This window comes from Tursiops truncatus, chromosome 2 (genome assembly GCF_011762595.2).
Source record: "Tursiops truncatus isolate mTurTru1 chromosome 2, mTurTru1.mat.Y, whole genome shotgun sequence".
NCBI classification, from domain to species: domain Eukaryota; kingdom Metazoa; phylum Chordata; class Mammalia; order Artiodactyla; family Delphinidae; genus Tursiops; species Tursiops truncatus.
Window position 1 is genome coordinate 41,804,046 of NC_047035.1, and position 19,647 is coordinate 41,823,692.

At 36.4% G+C, this 19,647-nt stretch overlaps 2 protein-coding genes across 6 annotated transcripts in view; one reads left to right on the forward strand and one right to left on the reverse strand.

Moving 5' to 3' along the window:
* CCDC175 (coiled-coil domain containing 175) overlaps positions 1–1,519 on the forward strand; it is a 76,103-nt gene extending 74,584 nt beyond the window's left edge. The window contains exon 20 of the mRNA XM_073800418.1: positions 569–1,519. Within this exon, the coding sequence (XP_073656519.1) occupies positions 569–669 (101 nt within the window). The 3' untranslated portion in view covers positions 670–1,519. The remainder of the gene's footprint in view (positions 1–568) is intronic.
* Positions 1,520–1,685: 166 nt separating this feature from the next.
* On the reverse strand, positions 1,686–19,643 carry JKAMP (JNK1/MAPK8 associated membrane protein). Of its 5 annotated transcripts, none has more exons than XM_004321963.4 (7): positions 19,505–19,643; positions 17,432–17,523; positions 16,704–16,858; positions 11,004–11,210; positions 7,553–7,734; positions 3,981–4,057; positions 1,686–2,099 (listed from the first exon to the last, which is right to left on the reverse strand). In XM_004321963.4, exons 1-7 carry the CDS (start codon positions 19,506–19,508, stop codon positions 1,881–1,883), a joined length of 936 nt encoding a protein of 311 aa, XP_004322011.1. In that variant the 5' UTR covers positions 19,509–19,643; the 3' UTR covers positions 1,686–1,880. The 5 variants fall into 5 exon arrangements, with proteins under 5 accessions (XP_004322011.1, XP_033706982.1, XP_019778883.1 ...); XM_033851091.2 differs by having other exon boundaries at positions 17,432–17,505; positions 19,505–19,580; XM_019923324.3 differs by having other exon boundaries at positions 17,432–17,555; positions 19,505–19,577.
* Between the last annotated feature and the right edge of the window lie 4 nt (positions 19,644–19,647).

Below are 19,647 nucleotides of genomic sequence, written 5' to 3' on the forward strand. Positions count from 1 at the left end.
AATTAAGAAAATATTTTAACTTTTATATTACCTATCCAGTACTAGTTAGCAAAGTAATTACTATACACTGTAGCAGCCAGAGTAGTAATACAGTACAAGGATCTAAGACAAAACAAAGCCGAGCTAGAAAAAGGGTTGTTTTTTGTGTATTTTTAATGACCATTTTAACAAATTATTTAGTAACATTAGCAACCACAGTTGCTATGAATTGTTCTAGTCTTGTTCTTAAGGAAGCAAATTAAAAATGCAAATATGTATTATTTCCAAAATTCTTTGCATTTGAGGACTTGTAATCATATTACTTGCACAATTTCTCCTTTTGCATACGCACTTTTCTGCTAGAAGAGGACATTGGAGGGGAAAATAATTATTAAAATGACTCCAAATGTACTGCGACAAAAAGATAGTCCTGGTAATCAGATGCATGATCCCTCAGCACCATCCCCCACCCCACCCCCGCCCATTATACAATCGTCCAGTTGAGGATTCTTGGGGCAATTTAAAATTGTAACTACATAAACCTATATAAGATACATATAGACTTTTTACATTTTATTTATTCCTACAGAAAATAAGAAGAAACAGAGTCCTATCAAAAGAATCCGTCTCCCAGCGGTTGAATGTACTATGAAAAAAAATCAACAAAGAAAAACTAACAAAATAACTTAAAGGATACACCTGTTGTGAATTTAAAAGGTACAAAACTACAGAAAAAGTGAGTGCATTTTCTTTTATATTTTGCAACTGTCAACGGAAGCCTTAAAAGTTTGAGATTTAACAAACTCACGCAACCCTCGCCAAGGAGCAGAAAAAGGAAATAACCTTCTAAAAATACAAATGGATAAACATGGTCAGATTATTAAGTGCAAAAATCTTATTTTGCTCTCAATAATGAGTCTCCTGAAGACTTCAGAGCATAAAAATCACAGCACACGTATTACCAACCAACCACAGGAAAACTTTATGTACTGTAGATATTCTGTATTTTGTTAAATCTAGGAAGCCACCAACTGAGATATCACAATGTGACAAAAATTGTGTCTCAGGATTCATAAAATATGGCACGTGCATATATCCTTCAAAAATGAGATATGGGGGAAGGAAGTATATTTATTCATTTGGGAAAGAGACACTAATCTTACTACTTAACATTTTGAATTATTTCCACAATTAGTGTGGCAAATACAATTAAATGCCAGATATTTGAGATTTTTTTGTAGTTAAGCGTTTTATTATCATTTTTCTTTACAGGAACAGGAATAACCTGAAGATGTCTCCAACCAAACTATCTAAAACAAAAGACCTGTTATATAAATTATGCTCTATTTTTGTAATAGATCAAAATACTGTATTGGTGAAAATAAATAGGTAACAAGAAACAACATACTTGATTTCCATGTTTGCTATCAGACCCCACAAGTACGTCTGACTTTATAATTCAGTATACTTGAAACATTGAAACACAACAGGCATGCACAATTATGCCAATGCTAAGGATTCCAGATTATACTTGTTACAGTTTTTCTTAATAAAAGCGGGAACAACACATTGCTAGGTACACAGAAACATGATTTTGCACAAAAGAATAGCTAAATTATTGCGAGAGGCAAGTGCTTCCTAATAGGTTTCTAGGGTAATATAACCGTGTGCTCTAAGTGTATGGTGTGTTATACTACATAATGGAGAATGATGGGATTTTGTATTTTCCATCAAACCACAAAATCTGTTAAGTCAAAAAAAGAAAACAAACAACAACCCCCCCCATAACATTAGGTGTACTGACAATCATATTCCCATGTATGACAGAAGAGTACTAATACATTTTTTTCTTTACTTCCTTTTATTAAGAACACTTCTTAGGGTTTTTTGGCATTTTACATTCAGTGTCCATTGGCTCCTTCTGAGAGTATCCGTGAAGGTTCGGTAAATTTTGCGGTGAACAAGTAAAAAAGGGCTGGTGTGGGTACCAGTGCCAAAAGGGGTAAATCTTGCTCGAGTTTATCCACTCTGGAAATGGAGATTATTCCATAGGCATGAAGTAACCAGTGGCTGAAGAGAACAATGAGTCTTTTCTTTCTGACCAGAAGATCATAGCAGTTCTACATAATTTTATAAAAGAAAGAAAAGAAGAGAAATACAGATTATTGGGCTGAATTGGCTAGATAATTTATTACATTTTACTTTAAAACATATTATTGTCACACAAAATCATAACCTCAGAATCACAGGGACCTAAGAAATCACCCAGTCTTGCTACTACACTTCACAGATGAGGAAACTGAGGCTTCCTACATTCAGCACTCAGCGGCAGCACCAAGATGGGAGCCCACGTCTCTAAGTTCTGGTCTGCACCACCATTCGACCCTGAAACACTACCGCTTCTTCTGAAAGAGCTGAACTGGAAGGGGAACGCCACATTATGTGCCTTCTTCCTGCCCTGATCCACAGCAGCTGAGTCTACCAGTGCGAAGGAGGAGGTACATACACCCAACTTCCTTAACTCCAGCATTCCTAGAGTCTGCTGCCTGGATACTTAGAAGGGAGCAGAAATGACATGTGACTACTCTGATTTCCCTTGTATCTTTAATACTGCTCTACAATATACAGAAATTGGAAGGAACAAATTATTATAAAAGTAATATCTAAATGTGCTAATGAACACACTAAAATGTAATTTGCAACTGGTTACTTAGCAACTATCCCTCATTAAATGGCTCATCAGCTCACCTAGAGCTTGACTGTCTTTTCCTGACTTGAATCCCTATTTCTGATTCATGTATAGAGTGCTAATTGAAGCACATGAATGTTTTATATATGGGGGATTCCCAGCAGCAGAGAAACAAATATGGTTCAAGCTAATCGAACTTTCCATAGTAACTATGGATAATAAACAAAAATTCAAAAACTTCATTTTATTCAAATATCCAATCATTTTCCCCCCCATTTCCCTAGAGTTGATAAAAGTGCCAAAACTAATTTGCTTATCTTTAATTATACTGCAAAGTTGATTAAAGATTACCAAGGAGAAATGGGAGTAGAATACAAACGGAAGCATCTGAAAAATCACCATAAAAATACTGTCTAGTTCCTCTACTGCTAGTCTACCTAAAAGTCACTATGATTTCTAGGTGGTTTGTTCCCCCCTCTCATTCTTTCACTAATGTAATAGAAACAGGAGTTTCAAGAGCAACCACTCCAAAATAGTTAACAACTTTCTCTGGGGTGAACTTTTTTATGTTAAGAATTATAAGAGAGCACATATCAACTGTAGTGGGCGGCTGAAAACAGTGCATAGGCACTAGATTAGCAAGCATAGAATGGAAGAGTACTAAGACATGTTACACTTTTATTCCTTTAGAGTTTACTCTCTAAGAGTTCTAACAGTGGCCTTCCACTGAAATATTAAAAAGTTAGAGGCACAAAAAGGATATCTCAAGATAGGAACAGCATCGGAACTAATGTGAGTGTTAATAATATTTCCAAATCACCAAAGTATTACAGATATTAGAGGGCAAAAGTACACATCCGTAATCAAGAAAATAAAATTAGGGACAAAACATAGAAGGGTATGGAATGTACACTGTAATTATTGATGACTGTTAGTGTTCACTGCAAAAAAAAAAGCCTAGAATCAGTTCTATATAAAATAAAGCATTTTTATGTTTCCTTCAAAATAGTGTTAATAGGGTTCAACATTTCAATAATTATACATTTTCTATGTGGATAAATGATGTGAAATGAGTTTTTTCTCTAACATGCTGGAGTTAAGCCTGACTACTTCACTAATTTCCCAAGCAAATATTGTCCAGTATACAACTTTTCATGAACTAATGAGCCAAAAGCCACTGAGTGGCATCGTTTAGCCAAGGATTACTAAAACAATCAGTTGTAACATATCATATCATATGCACTATTCTCCTATTCAGTTATCAAATCTATTAAAAAAAAAAGTCTTTAACAAAGGAAAAAAGATGTCCTACCTCTATTTCGGAAGCCGACATGTACACAGCCAGAGTAACCAAAGATAATACTAATATAATGTATGGGAAGGCATAGTCTGAAAGACAAACATTGGTATTATGCTGAAAATTAAATTTTCTGAATAAACCATCAAAAAATTCAAACAGTATAATTCTTTCCACAGACAAAAACCTTCTCAACCAGTCTTGGGAGAGAGTGAAGCCCTAATGCTCTAAGGCAGGGGTCAGCAAACTTTTTCTGTAAAGGACCAGACAGTGAGTACTTTTGGCTTCGTGGGCCACGCAGTTTATGTCTCAGTCACCTAAGTCCGCAGTTGTAGTGGGAAAGCAGCCAGATCATACAGAAAATGGATGTGTCTGTGTTCCAGTAAAACTTACTTTATAAGTTTGTAAGTTATAACTTATTTATAAGTTATTCAGACAATAAAATTCAAATTTCATATAACTGTCACATGTCAAGAAATACTACTCTTCTTTTGATTTTTTTTCCCAACAGTTAAAAAATGTAAAACTATCATTGGCCCAGCTTTGAAGACCCCTGCCTGAAGGCTTCCACTGCTGTAAAGAATTAACTTCTCTCCTATGCATCTCGCATGATACTAGTTATGTATCAAACTTGGGAGAATTGGCAAAATAATTACTCAATTTTCTGTGTTTTGTGGTCCAGATGGGGAACTTCAGTTGAGAAAGGCTATATATAAGAGTAATTCAGCTTTAATTAAAAGGTCATATACCAATAAACCTCAAAGGCAAAATGGATCATTCAGTGCTCTTAATGTCAAATTTCTAGACAGTTCTACTTCAAATACAGTACAGTAAAATAATACTTTAAGTGAAATTTTTTCTTAAAAATACCACCTCTTAAAATGTTCTAAATTTATAGCTCACTAAAACAAATGGACAAATTGAGAAAGATACCTTGAATTATTTTTATACAATTATTTTAAAACGATTAACTTCAGTTACTAAAACTATTAATCATTCTACAATACAATGCAGTGGAACCCATCTGGAACATTTTCAAATGTTAATTAAGGATATGGCAGCCCGAATCTCTGAATTATCTATGCAGGTCTGATTCCAATTACTAAATAACTGACAATGATTAGGTCCTAACCAGCCATTCAAAAGAATCCCAATTAACTTATAAATAGCTAAACAATGTTGCTAATGATAGTAAGAACTGGTAGAGAAAGAAATGGTAGTAAAAAGGAGAAAGAGGAAATTTCCAACTAGCCCCAAACTTGTGGGGAGTAGAGGGAGGTTCTGGGCTCAAAGCAGGATTTAGAGTGGTTCTTACTCTAGGGTCTAAAACAATGTAATATTTTGAGCAACTAGGTCTGGCTGGGGGTAGTGCCTGGAAATCTTCATTTTAGTTCTGCTGGTGGTTCAGAGGAAGATCACACTTAAAAACTGGCTTCAATAATACTTCCAAGCAGGTAAAAGTTTGTCACTGACATCTTCCTAATTACCCCAGTGTCTCTCTCCCTAGACCCTGGTATCTTGAGCTACCAGAAGCCTCTTGGTGCTCTACTTTGCTCAGACTTGCTATATTCCCTTGTCATGGACTAAATGTTTGTGACCCCACTCCCCAAATTCTTATGTTGAAATCCTAACCCTCAATGTGATGCTGTTAGTAGGTGTAGGGGCCTTTGGGGTGGATTAGGTCATGAGGGTGGAGCCCTCATGAATGGGATTTGTGCCCTTATAAAAGAGACCTCAAAGACCTCTTCCCTCTTCTGCTATGTGAGGACACTGAAAGAAGACAGCCATCAATGAACCAAGAAATGAGTCCTCACCAGACTCCAAATCTGCTGGTGCCTTTTCTCAACACCATAAAATTATGAGTTGGTATGATACCCTCTGTGACTAATCTCAGCAGATTGCACAAGTTTATACTTAGTGCAAATAAACAATAACTCCTTGATCCTCCTATGAATGTGTTTTGAGTGGAGGCTTGTTAACAAAATGATCCAAAGACTTTCAGTGTGGGAAGAGGCATTTTCCATATGGGCAGCTACAACATAGGAAGTAACACTGTCTGACAGTCTCCTTAGGTTAACTTTCCAAACCTTTCCCTGCTTTCCACAGCTTTTCCATTTTCCCCATTTCATAACCAAGAGGTTCTATACAATAGCACCAGTGGCAGTCTAGGACACAGGGATTTGAGGGCTGGCAATTCTTAAATCTTTAAGCCTAGTCAGCTCTCCCAAGCTTGTCTAGGATAAATGACTACCTGTGCTCTTTTGAATATTCCATGAATACCTAAAACTGAATTCACTTCTCACCACCCTATTTGCTTATTCTAACATTCATTATTCATACATTCACTAGTTACTAAGTCAGAAAGCTCCTTTATCGTATTCTCCTCCCATTTCCTCAACCCCTATATTTAATTAGTTACCTAGCTTAGTTAATTCTGTCTTTGAAATAGTTCTTCTTTCCCAGTGTTTCTCTGCTTTAGGTCAGACAGTCAGGCCTGGCCTATGGCTGTCATCTCTTAACTGATCCCCCAGGTTCTCTTCCCTGCCAATCCATCTTCCACACTGCTACCAAGTTATCTTTCTAAAATGCAAATCTAGTCATGTCACTCTTCCTCCTGAAATCCTTTTAAGAGCAGGTCTCTAGTCCCTAGAGCAAGAATAGCAACCTCAAATGCCTACAGAGGTCATCCAGGAGAATGACTGAAGTGGGCCAAATCTAAGAAAATAGGAAATGGTAGGAGCTAGGAAAAACTATAGATTTTCAAATACTATGCAGGCCAAAAGAAACAATACATCTGTAAAACCAGAATATGAGGGATAACAGACCCCTGACTAGTCTCCAATTTCTTCTTCCCGTGGCCTTATCCTCAGCTCCACCCTAACTTTGAATCAAATTCATTACTAAGCTACATTACTTGCACAGTGATGCCATCTTGCCCAGTTCCTTCAGGCCAGAAGCTTGCCCTCTGCACCCACGCAGGTTCCATATAAAGATGGTATCCAACATCCTTGCAATGTTCAATGTCACACGTTCAAAAAGTCCCTCACTATGTTCTCTCAGCTACTTATAGCTTTCCTAGTAATATATGAGCTCTTTAACACCAACTTTCTCTCATTCTTCTTTCGAGTCACAGATCAGTCTAAATGGTTGCTGAATAAATGAATGGATATATTAAAAAAATATATTGAGGATTTTTTACTATATCTAAGTCTTTCATAAAGGAATTTAGAAAACTAAGACTTAATGGTAAACAGTATATATTATCACGAGTAATTTCCATCTATTATATGTAAAAACCATCTATTATATCAAGAATAATTTCCATCTATTATATGTTTTTTAATTTATACTCAGGTTTTAAAAATCTTCCTATTGACGTGAGCTTCAAATACAAAGTATTCTCTAAACAGAAATCAGTTTTGATAAAGAATGATGATATGTTTTAGCAAAAATATATACTATGGTTTATTTTCAAGAATAAAAAACAGAAACCAAACTACAGAAAAAGGTCCAAAATTATACTCAGAGAAAATATTGTTTATCACATATAGTAAATATATTTCATTGACTTTACCCAACAAACTTACATAAAAGGCCTCCACCAACTGCCTGAAGCACGGTTAAAATTGGGAAGAAGTAAAGTGCAGCATAAATACTTTTAAATCGATCAGATTTCCCTAACCCACAGGCAATCTTCTTTACCAGAAGAGGTCGGAGCAGCATCATTAATACCAAGCAGAATGCATAATAGATAAATACAATGGTGTATCTGGAAAATAAAATAAAAAATTATAACATCAAAAATATGTTTTAAAATGTATTTTTATCATTGATCATTTTAAAATCAAAGATCCTGAAAAAGGTTTAAAAAGTCTATCCATCGAATATTCAGACTGGTGGAGGGTTCACCAAAAAGACTCTCATAATACCACTGCAAAGTGTATGCTGAGTCATTTCCGGTAGACAGTTTGGAAATGTGTATCAAAAATCCTAAAATGTTTATATCCTTTAATTCAAAATTTTTACTTGTAGAAATTTATCAAAGGGAAACAATCAGGTATACACAAAAACCTGATGAACAAGCATTTTTATTGAATCACACAATAAAGAAAACTCAGGAAGAAAATAAATATTCAACAATAGGAAGTTGGTTAAATTTTAGAGTACATTTATGCTGGAATACTATGCAGACATTAAAAATCCAGTTATGAAAGAAATGTTAACAACAAAAGCAACTGTGCCTCATACATTAAGTGACAAGAACAGGCTACAAAACGGCATGTGCATAGAATAACCTTAATGTTCTTTAAAAAAGAATAAAAAAATAAAATAAAAATAAAAAGTGCAGCTGGAAAGACATTTTTAGCAGTGATCATCTTAAGAAATGGAATTATGGATTATTTTATTTGGGGTATGCCTTTTCTGTTTTCCAAATATCCTATAATGTAATTTTTACAACCAGAAAAAAAGTTGCAAAAAGATCTCTGTATCAGCAGACTATAGTTTCTAGCTCCTTATTTTGAATATTTATATTTCTATGCACATAGTTTTAACTTCCTTTCCATGAGGATTTTCAAATTATTTTTTTTACTATCTTATACGCAAACCCTCTCCCTTGCAGGGGGGAGTCAAGGGAAGCACGGGAGTTGTTTCAAATAACTGACCACATGTCTCTTCTCCACACAGCTTAATGATACCGGGTCGCTGTGCTCTCATGATGCTTTTAGGTCCAGCCCTGTACCATACTGCATTATTTCAAGCCTCACTTCTTGGATGATGAGTTTTGTCTTCTTAGGCTACCTCTTACCAATATCAAAACAAAATAAAATCTGTCTATTCCTTCAGCTTGTAGTTCCTTAAGAGCTCCAAAAAGACTATTATTTTAATCAGAAGGAAACCATCATGTGCTACCTGTCCTAAAGAACTAGGAAACTAGCTTTTGGAAGCAGATACCTGTTTCCTGCCCCTGCTCTCCACCAGAAGACCTCATCCTCTACCTCCCCCCCACATCCATGCCCCTCATATGCACATAGGATAAATCTGACAAGCTAAAGCTAAGTTTTGTTACAACAGTAATTACTGCTCATTGTCAATAACTCAAAGTTTTAGTAAACATTACCTTTTGCAGTAAGTTTCTAATGATAGAAGCTTGCATATTTTTCCATATCTTATCTAATTAATTTCGCCTCAAAACTATAATTATCAGTAAAACCATTCTGATATTTTTCAATTTGTAAGGAATTTATATATACCAATGGAGAAGATATCCTCCACTAGTCAATGTAATAGTGTTCCAAAGGTTTCTGTTAATATTGCGCCACTACTTTTTGTTGACTTATAAAAAAAAAAATTCATTATGACTTTGGTAGTCCTACAGCTTTCAGAAATGTTTAGCCCCAGTCTAGCCATATATGTAAGTTTAAATGGTTATGTAAAGTAACATGTATGAATTCAAATGCTAGTATTATAAAATCTTCTCATACTTTTAATAAAACATTGTTTTGTATAATTAGTAAAACAAGGCAGACAGTCCATTCCACAGTGACTATTGGTAAAGCTGCTAAGAAAAAACAAATACCTACTTAATTCAAAGATGGTGAACAGATGGAAAATGTCCTAATCAATGAAGTTGTGTGATGAGTCTGACTGAGTGCTGTGACAAGGCTCTGAGGCTACACCCAACTCAGCAGGACAAGTGCTGTAATAAATTAGAAGTGGCTGTTATGACTGCAGAATGAGGGCTGCGAGTACCTATTTGCCATCTCTGTTCTCATATTTTTTGACTCTCCTACAGGATTTACAGATATTATAAAAAACACTATAGATGTGAATAGCAGCAAATCAGTCTGATTTTGTTTTAAATAAGATGTTTTAAATACATCTTATTTAAATATAATATCTGATTCAGTAATTAACTTCTCTGTATAGGACCAGGTTAAGTTCTGCAAGTAATTAACTTCTCTGTATAGGACCAGGTTAAGTTCTCCAAGTCCCCAGGACAACTCCCCAGAGCTGAGGGTTATAGCTCTATGAAATCAACAAATAAGATAGTATCAGTCTTTTAGATACAATTTATATATATAAATATGTCTGGTTGTCTCTGTATATATATAAATAATTTGCAGGACTTAAAAGGTAGGCAGGTGGAAAAGATTTTTATAGCTCTATATCTGGATCTCGTTTTTTGTTTTGTTGTTGTTTTTTTCTACTTTTTTTTTGGATCTCGTTTTTTGCAAAGTATCTTTTTACATACGTGCATGTTTGTTTTTGACACTTAGTACTATTAAGAATTGCACAAAAAGTACTATTTTTTTGAGCATATTACATAATGGTAACTTGCTACAACTATGAGAATACAAATACCAGACTCTTCTATTATACATTTACTGAGAAAAACACATCAGAATGAACACTAATTCACAGAAATTCTAAAAATGTAGGCCAGGGTAATATTATACAGAATGTTATGAATTTGATATTTAAAAAAAAAAAAGAGAAGAAAGAACATGAAGCCAAGCACTCTAATAATAATGCCAGCTACTTATAAGTGCTTCCTGTATGTAAGGCATTTATTTAAGTCACCTTATAAGGTATCATTATTCCCATTTTTACCAACAGGAAAGCCGAGGTTAAGAGGCTCTTAACATGTTCAAGTTAACAGCTGACAGGCCTGGGATTCAAACTCAAGCCTGTTTTTAGCTCCAAAGCCTGTACTACTTCCTGTATGTCAGATATTGCTTCTCTGTTGTATAAGAAAAAGGTTTTCCTTATAATTCCCTTTTTAAGAAACAGATATAGCTTATTTTAGAAGTGCTCATACTTCAACATCAACACAAAAATACTTTCACTTCTATTATACTAAGATGTATTTCTATTTCCTCTTCTCAGACTATGTATCACGTAACAGAAGAAAATCATTTCTGTATATCTCCCCCAGTGCCTAGGAGCCATTTCGCAAGGCTCAATCTGCTTAAATGAATGAAATCTATAATCATCATTTAAAAAAAAAAATGATCTTATATCTAAATAAATACTTACAGTGGGTAGACAGCTTCATGAGTACAGTGCACTGTGGTAACATAATCTGGACTTGGATTGTAAAGCATGGTGTACCAATCAGAAAGCATCAATACGCGACATGAATGGATATAAAGCACACCGACTGGATCGCTCACAAGTAAGGTGATGATAGCTGCCACAGTGCATTCAAATAATGCAGTGATGTGTTGGAAAAGGGCACTGGAACTAGTAAAACAAAGGAAGCACAATCACCAGAAAATTCTCAGCATGTTACGTGGCTTTTAATAAAACCTGTGTATGCTTCAAAATATGTATTCTAAAAAGAAGTTTTAACTGATAAATCCTGAAACAAAAAAATCTTCTAAATAGGTAAGTAAAGCCAAGCACATATGAAAACTACTTGAGAAGGATTTAACCTTTACTAAAGGTTTACTAAAGGTTTACGAAAGGTTTACTAAAAAGGGATAAATACTCATCCCAGATAACACTGTGCCAATATTGTCTAAATGTGTAGAAGAGCAGAAATTAGATCTACCTTTATCTTCAGTAACTCGCCAAATTATTAAAAATGTCTTAAAGTTATCTATGCATCATTTTAAATTATCTTAAACATTAAAAGTACATAAAAGATTATATGTAATACATATTAGTTATAAAATATAATAAACATCGTAAGCTCACCACCTAACCCAATAACTAAAACATTAACAACTTATATCTACCTGTTCCTCCCCATTCCATATTCCTGTCTCTCCCCTAGAAATAACCATTATACTAAATGTTCTTTATCAGTTTTTCTAAACAGGTTTTATTCCAACTGTATTTATACTTCAAAACCACTATTTAGTTTTGCTTATTTTTCAACATGATAAAGTGAGGTAAGCTTTCTGAGATTTTTCTTTCCACTCAAAATTACATTTCCAAGATTCATTCATGGTTTTGCTTATATCTGAAGTTCAGTCGTTTTCCTTGCTGTATAATAATCCATTGTGTGATCTTTCCATTATTTATCCATTCTGCTTTGTTAGTAAAACGTGTTGCAAATGTCTTCCTCTCAGTTTGCGGGTTGAATTTTCATTTTCTTTGTGATGTCTTTTTATGAATAGATGTTCTAAATTTTAATATAGTTCCCTTTATCAATTTTTAAATTTCTGGTTAGCAGATTCTCACTCTAAGAAAAATATTATCCTACATTTTCTTCTAAAAGTTTTAAGGTTTTGCTTTTCATGTTTCAATCTTTAACTCAGAAGAGGTTTCTGTGTCTAAGTTAGTATATAACTTTAGCTTTTCCCATTTGGATATCCAACTGTCCCAGCAGCAGCATTTTCTTGAATAGTTACTGTTCTTCCCACTAAGCTGCCATGCCACTTCTGCCATATCAAGTCTCCTATATAACCGGCCTGTTTCTAGGTTCTCTATTTTGTTCCTGGGGTCCATTTATCTATCCCTGAGACAACAGAATATGACAATAATTCTTGATATTACATACATTCTTTTACTTTTTCAGTGGTCTTGGTCATTCTTGGGCCTTTGAACTTCCATATAAATTAGAGAATTAGCTTGTCAAGTTCCACAGTATAAATCCAATGTAGCTTAGCTACCTTGGTCTTGGCTACCTCACAGTACTGTGATTCTGTAAATGAAATATAGGGAGGTAATTGATTTTATATACTTAGCTTACAGCCAGCCTCTTCACTAAACTCTCATTATTTATGATTGCTTCTCTATAGATGCTTTTGAGTTTTCTATTTGAACAATGTTTCAGTTACCTATCACTGCACAGCAAACTACCCTAAAACTCAGTGGCTTGAAACAATCACCAGTGATTATTTCTCACTGTTCTGTGGTTTGACTGGGCTCATCTGAAAGAATGAAAAACAAATTCACAGAATTGCTTCCTAGGAAGCAAAACACATCCCAAGCAGAATAAATAAAAAGAAATTCACATTATAATTAAGCTGCAAAATACCAAAGATAAAAGAGCAGCTGGTCAGCAGCCCCCATGTGCTCACAGCTGACAGCCAGCACCTACTCCAGCACATGAGTTACTCATTTTGAACACCACAGCCCAGTCCAGCCTCTAGATGGGTGCATCCCAACTCAACATCACGTGGAACAGAAAGGACTACCCAGTTGCTATCGGCAGTTAACCTCTGGCCACCCTCCCAACCCTACTGCCTGGTTTGTCACTCTGGCCCCAGCTCAGGGTGGGTTTGCTTGTTTTCTGAAAAAGAAGAGTTCTCGGAGATCCCCCCTTATTCCTGTGAGACCAGCAATGTCTTAAACAGTATGTCTCTTCCAGACTTTAGTTATTTCATGCAGGAGGGTGACCTGGAGCTCCTAATTAGCCCATGGTGTTGGAAGCAGAACTCCTGTGCCATTTTACACAGATGAAGACACAAAATATGTAAGTAAACGTGTACACTTTCATATTATATAATCCAATCTTTTGCTTCCCTACAGAATTCATATTTTTAGAGGCCAAATCCCAACCTCATTATTTCTTGCCATGACTTTGGCAACCTTTACTGGCTTCCTCTTCTCATCATGCTCCCTTTCAATCCATCTGCAGTCAACTACGTAATCTTTACAAAATGGAATCTGCTTTGAAAACTCCCCTTATTAAACTACCTCAGTGGATCCCATCTGCCTTTCAGGAAAAATACTTCCTACCAGCCTTACCTCCCACACCTCCTGCCCTTACGAAATTACTTTGTTTCCTCACTGCTCCATTCATCCCAGCATGCTTCATGCTCCACCTGAAAACATGTCACCTATCTGGCAAATGGTGTATCCTTCAAGATCAGCTCTGGGGTTGTCCCCAGGTCTTAGGAGTATTTCCTAAGACTCCCCCAGCCCCAGACCTCTTTATATCTTGGTCTCATTTAGTCCCTATTTCTCATAGCACCCTCAGCTCTCATTTCTTGGTTATGCTGTGCTCTTTCTTGGCTCTAGACTTTTGCACATCTTTTTCCTACTGTCTGACTCTTTCTTCAATTCCTCTCTCAAAAACTATTCATTTTTCAAAGTTCAACTTAAAGTCAGTTTCTTCTCCTGTGACACCACCCTATTTTGAGAGGACAGAATTGACTGCTTCCTTCTTTAAGCTAGCCTTAAACCTCTGTACACACCTCTCCTATAGACCCTCACATACACTGTGATGGTCTGTCTACCTCATCCGCTGGACTGTGAGCACCCACATCTTCATCATCTCTGAATCCCACAACCTAGCACAGCACCTGGCACATTGCAAACATCCCTAAAGACTGTTGCATGAATACATCTGGAAAGCTATAAATTACATAAAAACAAATTACAGAAGAAGCACAGCTTCTGGCTTCATTATATAAAAAAACATGCAATTTCTGCCTATCTCTGCCCTGGCCTCAAAAGAAAAACAAATTTAATACTAAACTTTGGGGAAAGCAAGCAGGCCAGAAAGGGAAGTTTTGATTAGTGTCTAGCCCATGCATTCTCAATGGGCACTAGCACTCCCAAGGGGACAAGAATGGATCCTTGGGTATAAAATAACATTACACTTTTTATATATAAAGCACATGTATACATACACTATATAAACCAATAAACAATATATCTGCGATATTAAAATTTTATGGGGTAGGTGGAATTGAGGGAAGAAAGGTATCTAAAAAGCTTCTTTAAGGAGGAAAGAATGAAAAAAATGTCGAGAAACATGAGTCTAGCCTCAGTCAGCTAGGCCACTGCTTCCTTGATTTTAAGTGCAATGTCTCAGGAAAATGCAAGAGATAGTCCTTGTCTTCCTTGCTACCAATTTCCTAGGCAAAGCATGGATATGCAACCTCCTTTTTAAACCTACCTCCTTTCCTGCCTAAGCACTTAATCACACCTCTGCTTTACCCCCAAACCAAGGCTCTACCCTCTGCTCTAAAATTCTCTCTCAAAACATATCTGATGTTTTAGTTCAAATGCATGTGGTGAGGTACATCCATTAAACCCACCTCTTCTCCACTCTGGGCTGAGAAGTTCCAAATGAGCAATTATTCTATTTTAGCTCTGTTAATCACATCTCTTTTCTAGCCCTCATCTCTCATCATTCTATTAACAGAAATTAAAAGCAGGATGAAAGCTGCTTTAAAAAAATTTTTTAATAGAGTCTTCTGAAAAAGTAATGAATGCTCTTCCAACGTAAATAATCACTGTGGACTTATTAGGTAGATCCAGAAAAGTACTGATTCTACTTCCACCTGACCTTCTCTTCACTTCCGTTCCTACCACTGGCCATCACTATTTCTTGGACAACAGCTTTCTAATATGTCTCACCACTAATCTGCCCTCCACAGAAGTTATCTTCCTAAAACATACATCCAAGATGCTGTTTCTCTAAACCAAAACCTTCACCAGTACATCATTCACTTGGCAAATACTAAGTGAGTATCTACCGTGTGCCAGCGGCTGTGCTGGTCTCTGGAGATTTCATAGACAACAACAGCGATGGCCACTGCCCTCATGGAGCCTATGGTCAGGGGTGGGAAATAACATTAAATGAGGAGATAAACATAACTACAAATTGTGTTGACTGCTAAATACAAAGCAAAAACAACAAAGAAATGAGAGTGCTATTAAAAAAGAAAAATAACGGGGACAAGCCTACATTAGATTGGGTCAGGGGAGGCCTCTCCGAGTAGGTGTAATTTAACCTGAGATCTGAAGGAAGAAAAGGCAGGTAGGTAAAAAGTTGCAGGGAGAAGAGAGTATTTCAGGTAGAGAGGAGTTTGGGGAAAGGGACAGGACTTAAAGCAGGAAAGATGCTGAAATGTCAGAGGAACCAACAGCCAGGATGGCTGAAATGTACTACAGTAGAATATGGTTCCTCATTCCCAGGGGGATGAGGTTCACAACATCACCAAGAACTTTCACATTCTGGCCTCAACCCCCTTTCCCACCTTCCTTTTTATTACCTTTCTCTCATATGCAATCCACACTTTGAACACCCAACTACTTCCATTCCCACTCACAAGAGATCACGTTTCATACCTCCCTGCCAGTGTTCACGCTGTTGCTTCTGCCTAAAATGTTCCTTTTTTGAAGTGTTTCGGGTGCCACCAGGCACAATTTATCTCTTCCATTCTTAGTGATTCCAGAGCATTTTGTTTATAAAGCTTTTATATACTTTTTGTTATATACTTTTAAGACTGATTTGTATTATAATTAGTTATGTATACATTTGTCTTCTCTACAAGAGTATGACTATAAACCACATCAGTTATTTTTGTATCTCCTTCCCTGATCTTTTCAACATAAAACACAATGCTCAGTAAATTTTTTGGATTTGTTTTAGTATGAGTTTTCATAATTAGGTTGCAGCTATAACATTTTAACTACATTATACTAGATTACTAGTATTAAGTTGCAAAGTATTTGTTTTAGAACAATAAACAGTTTGTAATCATAGCCAAGTCTTTGTAGAAAACCAATGAAATTAAGAAATAAAAATATAACTAAAATACTCCCTCAGCATCACTCAGAGTAAAACAGACAAAGGATATTTCCCTTAATATTTACTGAGGCATGCCCTAGCATTAAGTTTCCTTGCCACAGTCAAAAGTAATCAGAAGATAAAGGAAAAACAGGTTTGCCACTTTTACAAAAACAGAAGTATAATTACTTGATAAGGTCTTCTAAATGATAGCTATTCCAACATCAGTCCACCCAGTTACATTCATAGAAAGTGCTAACCTCTTTTTCCCTGAGTACCATTCAATGAAGAACCAATGTAAAACCAGAGGAAGCATAGCCATAAATCCAAGATAGAGCCAATCATAAAGTTCTGGAGACTCTGTGCAAGGCTGACAATACTTCTGTGCATTTGTTCTCTGTCCTCTTGGACACACCTATGATATATAAGAACAGTATTTTATGTAGAGGTATTATCCTAGAACGTTAACACCTCCAAAAAATCATTCACTAAGACATCACATTTCAGTTTAAACATCTGTTTACATGTGCATCTTTTAAAAATAAAAGAGAAAGCATAAGTAAAATAAAAAGCAATCTACATTGCATTTGCTATACCTGTATAAGGTTATTAAAGGACTCTTTATTAAGTTACTAAAATAGTTGACTAATATTACATGAAAAACCTAGTTATTAACACCATATAAAAACTGCAGAGAAATGCTCTGGAGTTGTAATGCTAAATTATTGTCCAAATCACTTTTCTATATTAATAAAAAGTAATTAGAAATTATTATAAAACTATCAAATTAGAAAACTTAGTAACTGTGACCGTCAAGATGTATTATAGATATATAATCAATATGACAACACAAATAAGGATTTTATTAATGCCTCCATATTCTTTTACAAGTTGAATACATCGAAGAAAAAAGTTATTCTACATGTGACAAGATTTCAGAAGCAAAAAGATTTTACAAATGAAATAACATACAAATGTTAAGACTTACCCCACATTCTCCATATATTTCAGTCGAGCCATTTTTAAATAACAGGGTCTTCCCACAATACAGTCCAAGGCATGCTGGTTGAATATCGACAGCTTTTTAAAAACAAATGCCAGTATAGTAACATCTTTTGTGATTATAAAAAATAAGGTAATAAGAGCTGAAACATTTGGCAGAAATATCTCAACACACTTTCAATTAAAAAATATGTATTAGACAAAAGTCTTGATGCATTTATTTAAAGGTTTCCTTTTACACTGTGACACTATTGAAGGTTACATGGAACCTTATTGCTAATACTGTTCCTTAAGATTAAGGTCCTCAACCAGCAGAGCAGACTTCATGCCCACAACTCAAAGCCTAACCTGGTACGTCTCCAGTGGCTCCAACCAGCCATTCCCCTTGATTAGATGGCCTAGCCTTTTGAATTTCCTTTTTTTTTTTTTTTTTTTTTTTAACTAGAGGACTAAGAGAGGATGGATACTTTTTATTTTGCCCAGTCAGGACATTAAGTGCAAGCATACACACGAAATCTATTATCACCTTCCTTCATGACAAAACACCCTTTAATACCAGAAAAGCAGAAAGGACATAAGTTCAGAATAAAGGGAAGGCCTTTAAAGTAAATACATTCACCTTACAAGAAGCTTGTAAATTATCCTAACTTTGGTCATTTTTGTAGAGGACAAGTGAAGATTTCATCAAGGCTGTCACTGGGCCTCTGACCAATACTTAGGAACCACTGCATTAGAATCAACCCTCTGATCTCAAGGCTTGGACAACATAAAAAGCAGCTCTTTTTAACCAAAAAACTCAGGGCCTACAGATTGTCTTTGACCTCACCTACAGGGAGAAACTATCGAACGAGTTTGTTTCATCAGTGACATCTGATTCCCTTCCATCATTGACTCATTCCTTCAGTAAACATGCATTAAGTGTCTGATTCCACTGGTGAAGGGCCCCTAAAGATTCACGGAGGAACATGACAGAGTCCCTACCCGCAAAGAACCTACAGCCTCGTGTGGAATAAATCCAAAACAACTGGCCAAATGTGAATTAACTTGGGAAATTATGCATTCTATGGCTATTCTTGAACAATCATTTCCCAAATTCTTCATGAATTCACAATCTAGAGACTGCCTGATCCACCATACTCTTTCTTCTTTCAAATTCAAGTAGACTTTTTTCTTTCTCCTTGTGCTTAAGAGAAAAATAGAAATGGCGCTGACTAAAATGTCTCAAGTTTAATATTTTCACTTTTATCAAATTTCTGACTTTTTAAAAAACCCATGGCCTTCTTTACCTTACTTGACACTTATTTTTAAACCAGTTGTAATCACAATGTTCTAAACTAATAGACGGAAACGAGTTGTTTCAGATTTTTTGAGCAGGCAGAAGGTAAAGAACTGGAAACCTTCTATACCGGTTTGGCATCTAGCAGATGCATAATAAATACATTTGAGTGTAAATATTCTAAAATTTCTCAAAATCCAAGGCCTGAAAACCGGTATGATAAACTGAACGCAACAGCTTACCGTCGACCAAAAAAACCCTAGCTCCCACTGCACGCTCACTTTCCCCTTTGATTTCCTTTAGTAAAGGAGGTCTAGATTTTTTGTTTTGCAACCGTCATGCCCCTTTGTGAAAGGCCCCCCAAACTTAACGTTTGATGCTGAAGCAGGACTCAACCGTTAAGCAGCAATTAGCTTCTGCTTCCTTTCCTGTTTTCCTGCACTTACGCCCGCGCTTTAAATTGTCAAGTCAACTCTCAGGAATGTTAAACAAAGGGACCGAAACAAAGGGACTGAGGTGACATTTTGAACAAACAACAAAGGCCTGGCTTCTTCCCCCAGTACGCAGCCGGCGTCCCCTCTGCAGTCGGTCTCCTCGCTGCAGCCTGTCTGGAGCAGAGACTACCCCTATCCCACCTCGGCCCGGCCAAGAGTTGCTGGGAGGAAGGGACAAGGATTCGCCGCTATCCGGAGGCCACCCGCTGTGGCCGAGCCCAGAGCTGGGAGCGTAGGGAAGAAGCAGAGACTAGGATAAATGCTTCCCGGGACCTCGGCAATCACTCACCCATCGGCAGCTTGTAGGTTTCCTTGGAGAGTTTCGTGGATCAGCCGACCCCGCCGCAGCGCCCGGACATCCGGGCCAAAGCCGCCTCGACGGCTCCGCCTCCTGGTAACCCGGGCGACCGCTCCGAAGCCCCGCCCCGCCTC

Bases quoted from the DNA above. Each gene is read 5' to 3' on its own strand.
- JKAMP (XM_004321963.4), bottom strand. The intron at 4,058-7,552 runs GTAAGTTTGTTG...TTTGTCTTTCAG, and splicing joins AGTTGGTGGAGGCCTTTTAT to ACTATGCCTTCCCATACATT. The intron at 2,100-3,980 runs GTAGGACATCTT...AAAATTATGTAG, and splicing joins TGTCGGCTTCCGAAATAGAG to AACTGCTATGATCTTCTGGT.